This window comes from Saxophila tyrrhenica (genome assembly GCF_035928015.1).
Source record: "Saxophila tyrrhenica strain CCFEE 5935 chromosome Unknown scaffold_13, whole genome shotgun sequence".
Classification (NCBI taxonomy): domain Eukaryota; kingdom Fungi; phylum Ascomycota; class Dothideomycetes; order Mycosphaerellales; family Extremaceae; genus Saxophila; species Saxophila tyrrhenica.
This window is the reverse complement of record NW_027041745.1, coordinates 632,147-649,962: the sequence shown is the minus strand read 5'-3', so window position 1 is coordinate 649,962 and position 17,816 is coordinate 632,147. Positions and strand designations below refer to the sequence as shown.

Genomic DNA, 17,816 nt, shown 5'->3' with positions numbered 1-17,816 from the left:
TCCTGTCTAACGACACCCATCACGAGGACGCACCCTGCCCAGCGGCACCACCAGCAGCATGCCCGCCGCCATTCTGCGCGTTCCTGGGATCAAAGGGCCCAGCCATATCCTGCGCCGGATAATTATCAAACCAAGGCATCATCATATTCAACCCAAGCATACTCGTATCGATATCCTGACTCTCGATCATCATGTCGCCAAACGGATGCATCGCAGACCCGTTACCATGCCAGAACGTCGGCGGAGCGGCCCAACCTGGCAGTCTGCCGTTGGCGACATCTGGAGCCTGTCGGTTCTGAGGGTAGTTGGGAATGTTGTTCATCGACTGGCCATTGCTGGGATGCAGCATGCTGAAGTCGGTGCCGTTGGGTTGACCGAGTTGCGTGGTGCCGTTGGCGTGTGCTTGCGCGTTCATCTGCATCAGCATGTCCCCGCCGTCATGGCTAGAGACTACACTGCCGTCTGTCGGGTAGCTGTTCAGATGCGGTTGCGGCTGTGAGCCAGAAGTCGCCGTCCGCATGTGCTGTGGAAATTGCTGTTGCATCCCGAGTCCCAGCGCCGGGTCGACCTCTTGTGACGGATCCATGAAACCTCCGGACCCGATGCTATTGCTGCTTCCGACGTTTGCTGCACTCGGGTAATGCCAGGCCAGGTTGGTTGACGGCGAGTTCATCGTTCCTGTCAGAGTCCAGCCAATCGCTTTCGCCAGATCGCCACCTGGGTCGCCGGGCATTTGGAGCCCTTTGTCCATCCATAAAGCTTGGGTGCTGATGTTGGGGTTGTACAGATACGGGCCCAAGCTCAGCTTCCTTCGCCATCCAGGCGAGGTGAACGACGGCTCAGGTCGAGGTCGCTCCATGGAGCACTCGCCCTCCTCAGCAGTGTAGAGCAGCGGGTCGCCGACGCCCTCGAACTTTTGGTTCAGGACGGTCAAGATGTACTTCGTTCCGGCCCAGTACGTCTCAAGGCTAAGCAATGCTTCATAGCAGAGCTGGTAATGCTGGCTTGCTGCCTTGGCGAGCAGGGTGTGTTTTGCAAGCGAGCCCTCCGTCCTCCCTGTCGAGGTCGTAGGCCTTTCAGACTTGACGGAACCTTTTCTTTCTTCCGCCGACGTCGGAGAACGACGAGCGTCACTCGGAGTTCGAACAGGAGTCGTGCTTTCATCTGCGTGGGTCAACGCACTAATGGAGAGCCTCTTTCTGCTGGTTGGTGTCACGTCTGCAGAATTTGGCTGGCTTTCCGTGCCGTCTCTCTCATGCTTGGCCGGGCTATTGGCGCGGGAGTGAACCGTGCTTGATGCAGTCTGCGCTGCTGTCTCCTTTAAGAATGCGCAAGCAGCGATGTAGATAGGCTGTGTGGTGAACGGATTTCCGAGGCTTGCTTTTGCATCCATGAGTTGAGAGTAGCTGAGGATGTCGGCGATCGTCTTCGCCGAAGACATAGAGAGCTGCTGCGAGTTCGGGAACAGCTGCAACATATTCCCCTCGAAAGTCTTGAACAATGTCGGCTGATGGAGCAGAACGATGAGAGTGTGGAACCAGAAGTGCAAGAGCACAAAGTTGGTGCCTTCGCCAATCTTCATGTAGTGTTGGAAGTTGATGGCATCAAAATGCAGCTTCGGTGACAGGCCTTGATAGAATTCGGTCACTTGGCTCTCCATGAGTGCGATCTTTCTCGGTGTCTCTAATGTGATGTCTGAAGGTTCTTTGATAGTGTTGAGCAGATCGGCCATGCGGCCGTAAAGGTGGACGATCCGAATGAGAGCTGGAAACGCGGCTGGCCATCCTGACTTCGGATCAGTCGTATCCAGCGCTGGAAATGATAGCTCAATGTCTTTGTCCCGCAAAGTGCTACGCCGGCCTGTGCCTGAAGACACCATGCGATCAAGGAAGAAGACAGCCCAAAAAGTATCGACTCTTTCCTGCTCCACTGCTTTCTGCTCATCAACGTCCTTGGGGTCCGGAGGCTGGCTCTGGTCTTCGACCACGGCTTCCGAGTTGGCGTTTGCGGTCTGGCTGTCTGGAGTGCGCTCTTTCTGTCTGTGATCGGGTTTCGTCGTCGGTTTTTCGCGCGACTTCACTCTAGTCAGCACGGCTGGACTGCCGGCAGAGCTCCCACGTTTGATCATCTTAGGCGTCGGTCCTGTCTTGCCCCGATACCTTAGGCCCTCAATCTTGTGCAAGCCCAGATCTTGCGCCATCCGGATGGAGATTCCCAGGTACATCCACAGTCCGCTGTCTCTGCTCTCACCAAACTCGACGTACGCCAGAAGGAGCGCGGCTTGCACAGCAGCAACACTTGGACATGGAAAGGTCTCGATGAGTGCGCTTTGTGCTCGGTGTGCGAATGCATGTCCGTATTCTGCTGGTGTGGCTTTCACGTCGTCGTTCGTTTGTCCTGTTAACAGAGGATGGGTGGAGAACCTGGCAGCGATTGCGCAGACTGCGTCTACAAGGATGGCGTCAACCTGCTTCTCCTCAAGATCTCTGAGAAACCGTTCCCGTTGGAGGAATGGATAGTTGCATCCAAGATGGGTGAAAAATGTGTTTGCCAGGTGTGTAATCAGCTCGCTTGGGGGAGTGAGACTCGTGTCGTAGAAGGGAAGATTCAGCGGGGTTCCGTTCTCAGCGTTTGGTGCCATGCCGCCCATGTAGCTGTTGCCTTGATGTGGATGAGCGTTAGAAGTCAAAGGAGGGGAGGCGGTAGCTCCGGCTGCTCCAGCTGCAGCCGCTCCTCCATCTGTAGTCGATGCGCGCCCTGTGTCGGTCTCCTGCCGCTTGACTTTTACGACCATTTGCTTGAAACCTGGCATGATCGCCGTGGGACCCAACCACCTGAAGTATGGCATTCGGTCCCTTGGCCGAGAGAATAGAGGCTCCTGTTGAGCGTGCGTTGTCGAGGACTGAGCTGGTCCAGGCTTGCTCGCTTCAGGAGCCGAAGGGACAGGTTGCTGGTAGAGTTGGTCGTTTTGATTCGCAGACAACCAATCCATGGGGGGCGCCGCTCCTATTGAAGAGTACGCGGGAGCAGGAGCAGGCATCGCGTCGAACGCAGAGCGCAGCTGAGGGTCCAGCTTCTGCTCGTTGCAATCCTTGTGTGACCAGCGCCGGCCGCCGTCTTCATGACCTGATGGCCGCCTTTTCTCCGTACCCGGGCTATCGTGCTTCTGAGTTGCCGCAGTCGTCTCGCTCCTGTACCCCGTGCACTCCAGCTTGTTCTGTTTGCAGGTCTCGCATGTTGGCCGCTCGCCCGAGCAAGCTGTCTTGCGTTTCCGGCCTGCGCATAGTCAGCGACTGCGCACCCCTTCCATCTCGTCCGTTACCTACATGTTAGACAAGCCGCTCCGATTCGCCTTCTCTTGGGATGAGGCGCGCCATAGTTGGTTACGAACCGCAGCGGCTTGGTCTTCTGTTGCGACGGTTGCGGTGCGTCTGCCGCTCTTCCGCCGTCCTCATGCGCGCCTTCGCTCGACGTCATGTCCATCGTGCCAGTGTGTGTCCGCATCCTCTTGTATTGGGCGCAGGATCCGAGTATGTCCTCGCCATGCGACTACGCCTCCTTCCACCGACCGGAGAGCTCGTCAACAGATGTATATAGAGCTGCGCAGCAAGACCACCTTCGACAATCGTGTGCTCGGTACGATCAATACGCTCAAAAGTCTGTTCGATCGGATGGTCGGCTGGCCAGTCTTTGGGTAACAAGCTTGACAACGCCCGTAGTGGTGTCTGTCATGAAATTAGACAAGGAGATGACTAGAGAGCGTGGTGAAGTGGTCGCCAGACAACGATCACTGCCCACTCTTCTTTGCGCCGCTCCGTGGCAGAGCGTGCCACGCCCACTGACGCACGACGACCGGACAAGGAACCGCTCGTTGCGGGTTCTCCACGCCTCCCCGAGATTGTCTTCGCGGAGTGCTCGGCAGCTACCGAATGCTCGAGCGAAATTCTTACCAAGTATATTCCATAGCTCCGTCTGGCAACTGGCCTCAGTCTTCTGTAGCTCGTGTTGCTAGCACTGACTGGGTCGTCGAGTCGGCAACACCGTCAGTCAGATCAGCCGCGCACAGCTGAAAGTCACGTGAGCATGTCACCCAATGAGGCAGGAGCCGGCATATGTCTTGGCTTCCCCGAGGGAGACGATCTTCCATCTAGCTCGAATTACCATTGAATACCACTTCATCAAAGTAATACTCCCTAGTAATGGAGCCATCGACAGTGTTTCGAGTCGTTCGAGCGACCTCTTCATTGAGCGTGCGCCGCCAGTGCAGAGCGACTGCACCTTACTTCTTACCACGACATCTCCACACCACCACCCCCAATGAAGCGACACCAGTAGCACACCCTACAGTACCCGGCCCACCGCCCCAAGCACCGCAAGCAGCGGCCGCTTATCCACAGGATCGTGTCGCGCGGAAACGACAGCAGGCTGAGGCTTTGCGACAGAATCGGGAGCTCAAGACAAATCCATCCAAGCCTGGCTCTACATTACGGAAGCGGTTCTGGAAAGATGTGCATGTCAAAGACGCAGAGGACGGATACGAGATACATCTCGACACCCGGCCAGTACGGACTGCAGCGCGGCAGGTGCTGAAGCTACCGAAGAACAAAAAAGCATTGGCGACTGCTATGGCACTCGAGTGGGATCAGTTGATCTCCGCGCAGCAAGCGATGAAATCACATTACATCCCCTTGACATCACTCACGTCACGAGCAATGGACATCGAAGCTGCCGACAAACAATTTGGTCCTTCGGAAAGCCCGGTTAGAGAAGCCATCATTAAGATGGTGATGCGGTATCTAGCAACAGACACTCTGCTCTGCTGGGCGCCGGAGAAGAACATACATGATCCATATGAGCGGCAAGGCGGCAAACCACTACGGCATCGGCAAAGAGAAGTTGCGGAGCCGATCATCGCCCATCTGACTACACACATCTTCCCTGGAGTCGAGATCACACCGATACTAGGAGAGGACAGCATCATTCCAGCTTCGCAGCCCGAAATGACCCGAGAAGTGATCCGTGGTTGGGCGTCTGGACTGCCTGCGTTCGAGCTTGCGGGTCTTGAACGCGGAGTACTTGCGACGAAGTCGTTGCTAGTCGCGGCGAGGTTACTTGTGGAGTGGAGCAGGGAGTTCACGCATTTTCAAGGCTCGGGTCAAGGTGGCGTGGATGTACCAACAGAGTCCAGCAGATTCGGCATCGACGATGCTGCGGAGGCGGCTAACCTAGAGGTCCTGCATCAGACACAGCAATGGGGCGAGGTGGAAGACACGCATGATGTCGATAAAGAGGACGTGAGGCGGCAGCTGGGCAGTGTGGTGCTGCTGGTTAGCTAGTGTAGAATAGACTATAGATGTACAAACAATGTTATTGAGTATACGACGAAGAATGTTGCGTGGTGGCATCGTACCTCATGTTAGGAGGTACGTTGCCACTGTTGTCGTTCTCAGGGTGTCCGAGCGTGGAAGTGGAGACGTCACGTCTCGCGGTCATCACTTCGAATAGCCTTCCTTTCTTAAGTCTACCCTCATGTCGATACATTGAGGTGTACAGCTGAAGCAGGTTGCAACACATGTCCGTTGTTTGGTCATCTACCGCTGGAAGATCTAGTGGTGCAGCTCTGGCTCTTTAGAAGAAACAACCTTCCACTCAGGACCTCTGAACTACCATTGAACGGCGTGGAATTAAGATGTCTGACAACCAGGACTTACCCAGCTTCGACTCCATCTACACACATCTGACCACAACACACGGCTTCACAGTGATACCGCGAAAGTCGCCACAGCCTCACGAACGAGCGACATCCCATGCCATTGCTGAACTCTCTATCCATCCTACTCTGGAGGCACTTCTACATATCTTGAACTCTGACCTCCCGAGCGCGCATTTTCTCTGCCGCCACATGCAGAACGCGCCAGCGTGGGAAGGCATGTACATTCACGGCCTCCTGCATCGGGTCGAAGGCGACATGGAAAATGCCAAGGCTTGGTATGGCGATGTTGCTCATTCTGAGTGCTTTCAGTACGCTTGGCCTGAGGGGTTGGAGAAAGCCAGGTCGTTTCTGGACGATGTGAAAGCGGTTAAGGACTCGCCAACTTGCCCTCAGGATCTACAGCAGCTCAGTAGACAGGAGATCGACCGCCTGGCTGAGTGGTGCAAACGGCGTTTTGGTGTAGCAAGACTTGAGGATGCTACGGAAGCGTGGGTCGAGCCTGGTGAGAAGCACCGTGAGATGGCGGCGAAGATGGTTGTGGGCGGTGAGGGGTGGCGACAATTCTGAGGTGAAGACTAATACCCCTGCTACAATCGCCAGGGTCGTGGCTTTCCAGATGTCCGCGCGAACGGGGCCAACTTTGCAGATTACTGGTACAAATGGCAGATCCTTGATTCTGGAACCAGCACTTCGGCACCAGTCTGGGGCTCCGTTGCCGTCCTGCTCAACGCCGAACGAGCGGCCGTGGGAAAGAGTCCGGCAGGTTTTATTCAGACTGTGTTGCATCAACACCGAGAGGTCTTCCACGATATCCGAAGTGGCTCCAATCAAGGCTGCGATACCGATGGCTTCGCCGCGGTCGAGGGATGAGATCTAGTAACTGGTTTGGGAACGCCGAACTGGCCGAAGTTGAGGAAGCTGTTCCTGAGCCAGCCCTGATGCAGTGTGTTCTGGAGATGAGTGAGAGAAGCGTATTCCACGGCATGGATTGTCAGGGACGATGATGGCGAGAGTTGAAGTAAGACATACGCTCCGGTGATGACAGACAGCATGGCAGACGATCACAATACGGTGTCCACAGTATGCTCAGGAGGCCAAACTGATGCAGTCTTTTGGTGCGCAACTCCCGAACATCCTCAAGCAAGTAGACTTATCCAAAGGGAGTAGGTTGTCGGTAGGTGGAGTCCGCCTTTTCCCCTCCTGCACGTTCTTGCTTTCCTGTCTTACCAGACGCGGACCGTCTACCCTCGTACTTCCGTCATCTTGCTTGCCAGTCCATGTTGCAACGTCCATCCAATCCCACTTCGACCGTCGAATGGCCGTTGGTGAGCCCGAGCACCTTGCCACAAATGCATTACGCTCTCGGGGGAAGGTCAGGAACGGCTGGACAGCAATATATATTGAGTCGGCCCTAGAATGGCGCAATATAATGCTGGCGATGGCGTGCGCAGCCACTGACCCTCGAATGATACGTCGAACGCCATCACTTTCTGCAATTGATTGTGAGCACGTGGTTGTCTAGGATGCTGGTTAACAGCACAAACGCTATAAGATCTACGTGACGTTGGGTATGGCTAAGATGTGGTTCCGGGTGCGTGGGAAGTGGTCGTGATGAACCAAGAGGACGAGGTGGCTTGTGCACGGTCGTCGGTAGAATTCTGAAGTAGTGATGGCTGGACCAAATGTTCGGACAGTTTCTTGGATGAATACAAAACTTGCGTGATGCTTCTCACACCCCAGCCACCCACTTTGCCTCTCCCTGCTGCCCACAGCCCCCCGCTCGATGCCACTTCATGAAGTGAATGACTTCTGGATGCAAGACTACACCTGACCCGTGACCCATCCCAAGGACGACCGCTGGAAAGCTCGAAGATTGATTCCATTGAGTCATGGGTGCTTCGTTTAGTCCCGCAGAGCAGAGATGCGCTCTCTTTTGCCCTGAGAGAGCGCTTCCGTCTGCGATCACTTTGGCCGGACCAGTAGTGATTGTTTCCGAGCTGTTCTATGCACCTCGTGCTTGCTGTTGGAAGCTACGCCGCCGGCGAGCCTGCAAGGTCTTCGTTGAGCGTGGGGTCGTGTTGCTACGCTCAGGTGGAATGCACCTTCGCAAGCTGACTGGGATTGCCCACTGAGACACCGCCGCTGCAGGTTCGTCTGGAGAATGATGATACTTGTTCGCTGGACCATTTTCATGTCTTCAGGACGGGGCCCGACTTGTAAGCCCTCCATTGGCCGCGTGCTGCGATCATCTGGATCAGATTCCGCATAGCGACAAGCCCGCCGTAGATCGCGAACCCAACAACGAAGACGTATGACGTCCCTGTCTGAGGAGCCGCGACAGTGTTCGATGCCATACCAGATACACCGAGCTCGAGCTTCGAGACTGGGGGCGTTTCCGAGTCTGGTGCCATGAGACTGCCAGGTGCCATGTCATCGTCGTTCATCGAAACGCCATCGAGTAAGGGCGTGGCGATCAGGTACGGCTCCTCTAGATCGCGCGAGGGCGATATCGAAACGGTTGTGGACCGGCCAAGAGCTTTGCTGTCCTCTCCAATGGCCTCCGCGTACGCATACTTCACGATGCCGGGAACCACCCAGGAAGTCTCGAAACCATGCTTCTCAACCAAACCCAACCGCTTCAGTGGCGAGCTCAGGCTATCACCACCATAGAACGCCCACTTCTTCACTTCCGTAGCCCCGTTCCAGCTGACGTAGAATGCAGTGGCAGCCTCGCCCTTCGCGTAGCCCATGGGTAAGATCTTGAATGCGGGCGGATCCAGTGGTTTGCCGACAAAGGGCGCTTTGTACGCCCGATACGAGCGGAAGCGTTCGGACATCCACTTCGCCTCCATCACGAGACGGTCTTCACTGTCGTACTCACTGATGTAGCCTGGGAAGGCCCAGTCGATGAAGTAGCTCGCAGTCTCCGGATTCTTTCCAATGATCTGGACGTTCCCGAGTGCAAGACTGGTGTCGCCGTCAGGTCGATCAAACCGTCGGAGCATTTTCGCAGTCATGGGTTGGGTGGAGTGGTCCAAAATCATGATCTTTCCCGCGGAAGTGTGGATGGGGATGTCGGGATTTCTCTCCTGATCATCACCGTGATTGTCGAATACCGAGATGACAGTATGGGTCATGTTCTCGTACCGGAGCCGAGCGTGATGTTGCCAACGGAACTCGAGATCTTCTTCCATGTCAAAATCGGAGCCGCCGCACCCTCCGAGCCTCCAGATGATGCTCCCATCCTCTTTCGAGATCTTGTAGATCGTGCTGGTGTGTCGGCTCGAGACAATATAGTCGCCGTTAAAGGTCTTGTCGACTGAGTTGATGTGGAACCAATCCCTGTTCTCGTCAGCCTTGAATCGAACGTGGATGTAAAGAGCCCTACCATGGCTTCCCAGGGTTGTACTTAGGATCCATGCCCACCACATCACAGCTCTCGCTTAGCTTGACGTGCCCTTCCGTCGGAATCCATTCGAACAGTACCTCGCCAGTGTTCATATCGATCTCGCGGAACCCGGTGTTCCAGACATCGCGTTCGCTCTCTCCCAAATCCGATGCATCTGTCTTCATCGTCCAGATTGTGCTCAGAAGCAATGTTTTCCCGTCGGGGAGGACATTGTACTCATGCCCGTCGAGCCATTTCCCACCACGCACATAAGTCCTGTTCACCTCTTGGAAATTTGTGTTCATCAGAACTCCTGTCTGTTCCTTCTCATCTTCAGGTATGTTCTCTCCGTTCGTCCTCTTCGGCAGCCAAAAAGAGAAATGCTGCACACCGTCGATCATCACCGGCCTGAAGTTGAAGATGTTCCGGTTGCCGTACTCGCATGCTCCGCTCCATATTAACACTCCATCTCCATCATAGATATGCGCTCCTGTTTGACAGGGAATGTGGTCTCGTCTGGGCGTCTTGTGCATGGCTGCAATGCTCGAGTATGGCGTCACGAACCAGTACCCGGGCGAGATAGCCTCGGGGTGGTGTTTGGCGACGATGTAGCGTGGTGCTTGTAATTCTGGTCGCTGTTCAATGCCTGTCAGCCTTTCACTTATAAGAGGTGAACCATTAGTTCTCTTACCGTTACAAAATGGTGGAGGTCATGGCCGTCTTCGAAACCCTCTGGATCTCCACCAACCAGGTCAGACAATCCAGCAAGAACACCTCTCAGCCCCTACAGCATTGCAGTCCTTGGTCAGCTATCAACCTGCGAAGAGGCACCGTGGTGTCAAGTCGCGTACCAACGGGAACAACCACAGCGAGGACCACATAAGGAGCGTTGGATCGATCGTCGGTGAAATACAAATGAATGACAGTCAGAGAAGCAAAGGATGAAAGGAGCGTGAGTATGCACAGTATGCACAAGAGAGTGATTGAACGACTACACCATAGTGCAACGACGATATCAGTTCAAGATCCTTTTTCCAGACTACCCTCCGCCCCTCGGTACACAGCACCCCACGGCCGGGACCGCCTCTCGCCTCTGAAGGGGCATTCGACACAAGCCCACGCCAAAAGTTTGGAAGCATGTGACCGTGCCGCAAGTGGAAGAGCAGCAGCAGCACTATCAGGGGCATGTTGAATTCAGGCTGGCTGAGGTTGTTTAGTCACAGCGTCCGACGGGGTGCTCTTTAGTCGCCCCGGTCGTGCATGGCTTGTCGAGCAAGCTTCATCTTTCCCCTGCGTTAGCGTTGCATCTCGTCTCCCGATGCCTGTCGATACTCTCGGGGGCGAGGTCCATACTCAACCAACGGCTATCAACGTTCTAGAGGCGATGTGGTTCCGAGACAGCATATCGCAAAGTCTCGGCAGAGCCAGCAGCTCTGCAGTTGCTGTTCTGGTATCTTTCTTCCGTTCCATCGACGGTCATGTGAATCGGTCTCATTGCGTTGTTGACAGAATATTCTCTCCTTGATATTGGCGTTGCACTCGTTTAGCAGCCGGCCAAGCATCACACTCTTTGCCGGCCTGGCTATCTGGACTCGAGGTCGCCTCGCACTCTTTGCCACCACAGCATCCGACCAGAGGAAACCTCACAATGTCTGCCTCCCCTCGTGAGGCTGCAGTGGAAGAGAAAGAACTGCTGCACCTAGAATCCCTCCTGGATCACCCAAAGGAGCATCCAAACCATCTCCTGGGCTGGCTACAGACGACATGCTCAGATGCATTTACGCCATCGATGTTGACAACGGCCCAGAATGACACGAAGACGAAACTGAAGCCCACAGCCTATCTGGATGGTCTCCGCGGCTTTGCAGCCTTGCTCGTCTACTCGCTGCATCACGAACTCTGGGCTCACGAGACAGACTGGGCTCTGGAAGACGCATTCGGCTGGGACGGCAACTACAAGTTCATCTGCTTCCCCGGCATCCGCGTCTTCTTCTCCGGTGGCCATACCGCAGTGGCAATCTTCTTTGTGATATCCGGTTATGTGCTGTCGCTCACGCCACTGCGCCTCATACAGGCTGGAGAGACTGGCAGGCTCGCAGACAGTCTTGGTTCTGCACTCTTCAGGCGCTGGATACGACTTTTCCTGCCTGTTGCAGCGACTACGCTCATATTCTTGACATCCTGGCATATATTCGGCATAAGATCCAGTAACCCCATTGCTGACCCGCCAGAGCGGACTTATGGCGATGAGCTTTGGAAGTGGTATTACGACTTCAAGAACTACAGCTTCATATTCAACAGCGAGATGACGAACAAGTACAACGACCATACCTGGTCTCTGCCGACAGAAATGAGAGGTTCAATCGTCGTCTGGACTTCAGCGCTTGCTTTCATCCGTTGCAAGACCAACATGAGGCTCTGCTTGGAAGCAGGTCTTGCGTTCTACTTCCTCTACGTTGTGGATGGCTGGTACTGTGCACTCTTTATGGTAGGAATGCTACTGTGCGATCTTGATCTGCTGGCGGAGAAAGGACAGTTGCCCGACTTCTTCCACCGACTGAAGCCCCTGCAGGGCTGGATCTACTACGCACTGTTCTTCGCCAGCCTGTACCTAGGCGGCGTGCCATCCATCACGAACGATCTCAATCATTTGCGGAAGGAGCCTGGCTGGTACTTTCTGTCATTCTTGAAGCCACAAGCAGTGTACGACTTTCGATGGTTTTACCGCTTTTGGGCTGCGACCTTCGCGATGATCGCCATCCCTCGCATCTCCTGGCTCAAGAAGTTCTTCGAGACGTCGTTCTGTCAGTACCTCGGCCGCGTCTCATTCGCACTGTACCTTGTCCACGGACCGGTGCTGTGGACAGTCGGCGACCGCGTGTACGCTGCTGTTGGCCGACTACGAGTCAACCAGCCCGCAGTCGTTGGTGCATGGATGAACATCTTTCCATTTCCGAGCTGGGGCATCTTCGGTCTGGAGGTCAACTATCTGATCCCACATTTGATCTTGCTGCCGCTGACATTGTGGTGCGCGGAAATTGTAACGAAGCTCATCGACGAACCAACAGTCAACTTCGCGAGATGGCTGCTCAACTCTAGTGCCGTTCCGAAACGCGGCGCATCATGAAGGGAGAAATGGATCTTTGGAAGATGTATGGACGGACGAATCCCATCTATGTCAATTGGTATCATCCAAACACGAGCGATGATCACACGTCGCCGATTTGGCTCCCGCGGCGATCTATTGAGCGCCCATCAATTGGAGATCTCCCTCGCCCGAGCATGTCTTTCAGACGTGGCGCTGATATGCACCCAACCGGGTTCAGGGCAATGCAGAGTTGAGACAACAAGGCATGAGCGGGATCCCTGAGGTCTTGAAGTGCGTTTGGGCTATATTTGGCGGTCGCTCTTGCGGTCGACGATCGAAGGAACGCGTTGGCGTTGTGTGTCTTCGGTCGTAGCGTGGAGAGCAGCTCGAGCAGGTAGCCTGAATTGACCATACCACTCGCCCCGATAAACAAGCATACAACAGCGTTCACCTTATCAGCACAGCTCGTATCGACATAGCCGGATAGCCCAAAATCTAGAAACATGTGTGGCCTGACGCCAATGATTCGTGATGCTTTCGTTCCTGTCGCCAGATCCAGTGACCAGCGATGCCGGCCACCCATTGTCTCGTCAATCACCTTGTCAGCATACCACTGTAATAAGCATAAAAGTCATGCCACGCTCTAAGTTGGCCCCCGGACGTTGCACATGCTGATAAACAAAGGAGATCGACCGCTAATGCAGGAACCGAATGACAGGATACAGGGATAGCGCATACACAGGCTCGGTAGAGGCTGGCCGCCAGAGAAGTCAAAACAGAAAAGCTTCCGAATTTTGACTCACCCGGAGCCGTAGATCGTTCGGTCAATGTGTGCTTTTCGGTCTGGCTCGTGTGGATCTGCATGTGGATCAATACTGGAGAGTGGGGAGGTGGGATCGTCTACGACAACCACGCTGAGCTTGTCCCCTCATCCAGATCAAGGCTGCCTGCCCTACACGGCCGCTCGCGCCTACGTTGCAAAGGATGCATGCTGACACCGTGTTGGTGCAAAGCCTGATCAACTCGATGGAACATCGCCTGAGGACCTGAGGTCACTAGGGTCACCACCAATCAATGCTCGGTCTATGACTGTCAGCCCTGTTACCAAGACGCTTGGGTGTTGACAAACAGAGTGCAGTTCACGGAAAGCACGCGCCCGTCCTAATACCATTGGCGAGAACGCCTCAAGGCTGTCCCCAGCACGGCGCCCGAGGGACAGTCCCGAACGACGGAAATTGCATGTCCCAATGTCGGCTAGCCTTCAGCCGAAAGCAGCAGACCCTGCCATACTGCATGCGATATTGGACACGCCCCAATCTTTGATTGAGCTCTTCTAGCGACAACATGGGCTTGCTGGCGCACAACTTTGTGCGAGAGTGGCTATCTGCGCACGGTGTCGGTCCAGACATGCAGACGCTGTGTAGCTATAAGCTACCGGGGACCTGCATCTCCATCACAGAGCAGCGCACTCCTCATCTTCCTCTCGAAGCAGTCGCTCGTTACGCTCGTTCATCATCACGCTCGCTACAGTCGTTACTACCATTCATCACACACAACTCTTAATACCATACTAAATTCACCAATACCTTTCCCCCAAGAAAACCACACTCGACAATCACGACATATCACGTCATCCAACACCATGAAGGCATTTACCTACCTCCTTCCCGCCCTCGCGGCGATTGCTACCGCCGGAAAGGTCGACGAGTGTGCTGTACGTTGTGGAAGATCCAACATCGATTTCCCAGAGCTGACAATCTCCACAGGGAAGCTGTATCAGCAAAGCCATTGCCGAGACCGGATGTGCGTCCAGCGACAGCCTGTGCATCTGCTCCTCGAACTACTTCGTGAGCAGCATAGAGAGCTGTGGATCTTGCACTGATGATGGCAGCAACCGTAAGGACACTCACCAGTCACACTCATCAACCAAGCTGACCCACTTCCACAGCCGCTGCCGCCCTCGCTCAAGACTACTGCGAGAGCGTGAGCCTTTCCAAGCGCTCGAACGAGTGGGAGGGACATTCCTACAGCTGGTGGCAGAAGGAATGGCGCAAAGTCCGCGCCAGCCACCGCAAAGGCTCCAAGGACGAAGCACCAACAGCATACGAGCCAAAGCCGGTAGAGCCAGTGAAGTCTGAGCACCCCGTCGAAGACTGGTTCACTGCCCACCCCAACTACCTCATCAACCACCCCGGCTGGCTCAAGAACCACCCTTCGTGGGCGGCGAAGCACACCGACTACCTCAAGGCCAACCTCCCGAAGAGCCACCCCTACTACCCAGGCAAGCCGTCCTCGCCGCCATCGCCACCATCTCAGCCCGGCAAGCCCCACGGCTACCCTCACCCTCAGCCTCCACCACAGCCCCACAAGCCGTACCCAGGCAAGCCGACCCCAACGACGACCTGCACGACGAACAAGCCATCGCCTACCGTGTACTAGGCAACTTTCTTCCTGTATCTCCTAATACAGTGGTCACGCCATACCAAGGACCTCAGGTGGACCTTTTTTTCATTGCCTCTTGTTAGGCTTACGCAGGTTTTTGATATCCCCGGCGCGGTCACGATGATAGCGATCAAAGCAAGTAGGATTTAGAGGGTATCGACGTTTTCACGCAAAGACCATATTAATTCATCACCCAGTTTCACTTCGCTTGCGTTCTTCATCGTCCGTGTTCCGACCTCATCCACATTTGAAATGAGGATTTGTACTGATCAACGAGCCGGCGGCAGGCTGATTGTCGACTGCGGAGATTGCGAGTGGGCGTGACAAGATCGTGATGTTGCGATCAAGCATGTCTGAATTTGCCAAACGCTGAGGTGGATCAGCGTGGTGCTGCGGCTGTAGTGGTCAATCTCATCACGAGACCCGAATGATCAGCGTGAATGCAACAGATAGTCACAAACCTCACGAACAGTCGTTGTTTTTCTTATCGCAACACATCTCCGTATGCGCAATCGTTTCTGCCGTGGCTGAAATGAGACCTCAATCTAGACGAGACACCCACCGGGCCATCCACCCGTATTTTGCCGTCGTTGATCCTAGGTTTAAGCTTAACTTCGCAGCCGCGCTAACATAACCGATCTCCTGGTAAGCTTTCTGTTCCTGCAGCACGGCGCACGGACTCATGATCAAGACAATGGCGCTTGGAGAGACAGGGGCGGTCTCCTGCAGTCTCCGCGATGGAGCATACGTTGAAGAGTGCACCCATACGGCATTAGCAAGTGCAATATTTTGATACCAAAAGCTGATCTTCTGGCTCCACAGCATGAGTGTGCAGTCTGTACATCAACATTGAATTGTCTTGAATCAGCCAGCCACAACGCCATGTTGAAGATCAATACCGTTCTCGACGGCCCCTCCGATCTACGCCGTTGTCGGTACTCCTGTTGCCGGCAAGCCACCGAACTCGCGGCTGGCAGCTACCGAGTCTTGAGTCGTAAGATGACTCTTCTTCTACTCCGTAGAGGAGGTCTATATTGAGGTACGCCTGGCGAAAGGTGGCGTCAAACAGCTCACACTTTGTTGTTTTCAGCTGGCCTGAAATCTCAGAACCGCTTCTCTCGCAGGCTTCGGGCCAACAATAGCCGTCGTAGCACGGACAAACAATGTTTCCTCGGAACCCACGTGTTAAGGTGACACCCGTGATGGTGCCGTGCAATAAGGGCTTTTACGCATTCACCAACAGCGTTGTGAAACCACTCATGCTTCCGGTCCCCGGCATCAGGAGAGAATTGGGCCTTATCATGCGGCTCGTATGATGTTGGTCCAGGGCAGGCCTTGCACCCAATCTTTAGCTCGCCTTCAACCCCCGTATATCAAACTCGATTGGCAGAAGCATGTGAACAGCCCCATCCGGCAAGACCAATCGCCAGAGTTTCCATCAGCCTCGGCGACACAGCAGAATTCAAAATGTTGGTTTCGACATGTTCGCCTAGTCTGGCTCAGGGGTGCTCTGTGCCCACGCAGATCCGGCTAAGACAGAAAGTAAGCTACTGTACTGTACTGCTCCGGAATGACTTTCCCACGTAGGGCCAACTTCAAGCATTGGCCTCATACACATCCTAAATGTGTGCGTTCTGGATTGATGTTGTCGTCTAGCGTAATCGCTTGCACTTTTGCATTGTGGTGCTCATGTCTGTGACCGTACACTCTTTCACGGCTGTCAGGCAAGACGTCCGCAACCACACTCCTTTGTCTCGTTGCTTCCATCCCGTTGGACTCGCACAGCGATGCAGACGTTCAACTCGCGGCCGCCTTTCAAGGCGCTGTTTGCGAATCAGTTTCGAATGCTCCTGATCTTGTTCGCAACATGCACTGTCTTCCTACTACTTCACAGCACTCTCGGAGGGTTTCGAGACCCGTCGTTCCTTCCCATGGAGCAGTTTCCTAAGAAGATTTGGCAGTCGTGGAAGGTGGATGCGCTACGGTTCGAGGATCGGGATACCGAAAGAGCGATGTCCTGGACGACCAAGAATGCGGCCCACAGATACGAGGTCTTGACCGACGACAGCGCCATGACATACGTCGAACAGTTTTACGGGCCCTTTGGCTTGAATCGACCGGATATCGTCTACACCTACCGATCGTTGAACTCGATTCGAATTATCCAGTCCGACTTGCTACGATATCTGATCATGTATGCTGAAGGAGGAGTATGGGCGGATATCGATGTGGAGGCTGTCAGATCGATTGAGCACTTCATACCTAAGAGATTCAACGAGAAGGATGTCAACATGGTGATTGGGATTGAGACAGACGAGCCAGGCTTCAAGGGTGAGTGTCGCCAGAAGACAATAAGGGCACAGGCCACAAACATGCTGACTGTCATACAGACCACCCACTCCTCGGCTCGAAAGCACAATCTTTCTGCCAATGGACATTCATGTGCAAGCCTCGACTCCCAGTCATGATGCGGCTCATCAACAACATCCTCCTCTGGCTCAACAACCTCTCCCAAAGCCAAGGCGTCCCAATCTCAGAACTCCAACTCGACTTCGACGAAGTGCTCTCCGGCACCGGACCTTCAGCGTTCACCACAGCCATCTTGGCCGAGATGTCCGTGACAGAGGGCGAGCAGATCAGCTGGGATCCCTTCCACGATCTCGAGGAGTCCAGGGTTGTGGGAGAAGTGCTTGTGCTGCCCTCCGAGGCTTTCGCGGCTGGGACTGGACATTCAGATTCGGGCAATCATGGAGGGAGGGGTGCGTTGGTGATGCATCATTTCCATGCTTCTTCGTGGCCAACGCAGCATCCTCGCTATAAGCATCCGGTGAGTCTTTCCACATCCTTGAGGATGAGACGTGCTGACAGTATCAGGTCTACGGTGAAGTAGAGAAGTGCAACTGGGATCCAGAGTGTGTTGCGCTATGGGACACCAACACTGCTTTCTTTGAGTCTCTGCCGGAAGAAGATCAGCTGAAGATGATTGCGATCAAGGATCAGGACGATCTGAAGGCGCAGAAGAAGGAGGCTGAGGTCGATCACAGGCTTGCACTTCACCCCGGTCTGGCATAATAGCAACAGCCTGTCATATCGCTCCTGGCCGCACTTGAGCGCAGTCGCGCGAGCGGTACTGGACGTGGTGAATTTGTTCCTATACTGGATACTCAAGCATTCCTGAGCAATCC

At 54.6% G+C, this 17,816-nt stretch overlaps 7 protein-coding genes across 7 annotated transcripts; 5 read left to right on the top strand and 2 right to left on the bottom strand.

The window, feature by feature from the left end:
* Positions 1-19: 19 nt before the first annotated feature.
* On the bottom strand, positions 20-3,483 carry LTR77_008257 (uncharacterized protein; the record flags this gene model as incomplete). Its single annotated transcript, XM_064805490.1, has 2 exons — positions 20-3,276; positions 3,327-3,483. The coding sequence occupies 2 exons, from the start codon at positions 3,481-3,483 to the stop codon at positions 20-22; spliced, it is 3,414 nt and encodes a 1,137-aa protein (XP_064656595.1).
* A 716-nt stretch (positions 3,484-4,199) lies between these two features.
* atp12_2 (ATP synthase mitochondrial F1 complex assembly factor 2) lies at positions 4,200-5,336 on the top strand (the record flags this gene model as incomplete). Its single annotated transcript, XM_064805489.1, has 1 exon — positions 4,200-5,336. The coding sequence occupies one exon, from the start codon at positions 4,200-4,202 to the stop codon at positions 5,334-5,336; it is 1,137 nt and encodes a 378-aa protein (XP_064656594.1).
* Positions 5,337-5,689: 353 nt separating this feature from the next.
* On the top strand, positions 5,690-6,583 carry LTR77_008255 (uncharacterized protein; the record flags this gene model as incomplete). The annotated part of the gene is made up of 2 exons (XM_064805488.1): positions 5,690-6,250; positions 6,314-6,583. The coding sequence occupies 2 exons, from the start codon at positions 5,690-5,692 to the stop codon at positions 6,581-6,583; spliced, it is 831 nt and encodes a 276-aa protein (XP_064656593.1).
* A 1,319-nt stretch (positions 6,584-7,902) lies between these two features.
* Positions 7,903-9,982, bottom strand: LTR77_008254 (uncharacterized protein; the record flags this gene model as incomplete). The annotated part of the gene is made up of 4 exons (XM_064805487.1): positions 7,903-9,055; positions 9,102-9,736; positions 9,793-9,885; positions 9,953-9,982. 4 exons carry the CDS (start codon positions 9,980-9,982, stop codon positions 7,903-7,905), a joined length of 1,911 nt encoding a protein of 636 aa, XP_064656592.1.
* Positions 9,983-10,749: 767 nt separating this feature from the next.
* On the top strand, positions 10,750-12,228 carry LTR77_008253 (uncharacterized protein; the record flags this gene model as incomplete). The annotated part of the gene is made up of 1 exon (XM_064805486.1): positions 10,750-12,228. The coding sequence occupies one exon, from the start codon at positions 10,750-10,752 to the stop codon at positions 12,226-12,228; it is 1,479 nt and encodes a 492-aa protein (XP_064656591.1).
* A 1,603-nt stretch (positions 12,229-13,831) lies between these two features.
* LTR77_008252 (uncharacterized protein) lies at positions 13,832-14,628 on the top strand (the record flags this gene model as incomplete). The annotated part of the gene is made up of 3 exons (XM_064805485.1): positions 13,832-13,903; positions 13,956-14,085; positions 14,138-14,628. The coding sequence occupies 3 exons, from the start codon at positions 13,832-13,834 to the stop codon at positions 14,626-14,628; spliced, it is 693 nt and encodes a 230-aa protein (XP_064656590.1).
* A 1,790-nt stretch (positions 14,629-16,418) lies between these two features.
* On the top strand, positions 16,419-17,703 carry LTR77_008251 (uncharacterized protein; the record flags this gene model as incomplete). Its single annotated transcript, XM_064805484.1, has 3 exons — positions 16,419-16,962; positions 17,022-17,458; positions 17,506-17,703. The coding sequence occupies 3 exons, from the start codon at positions 16,419-16,421 to the stop codon at positions 17,701-17,703; spliced, it is 1,179 nt and encodes a 392-aa protein (XP_064656589.1).
* Between the last annotated feature and the right edge of the window lie 113 nt (positions 17,704-17,816).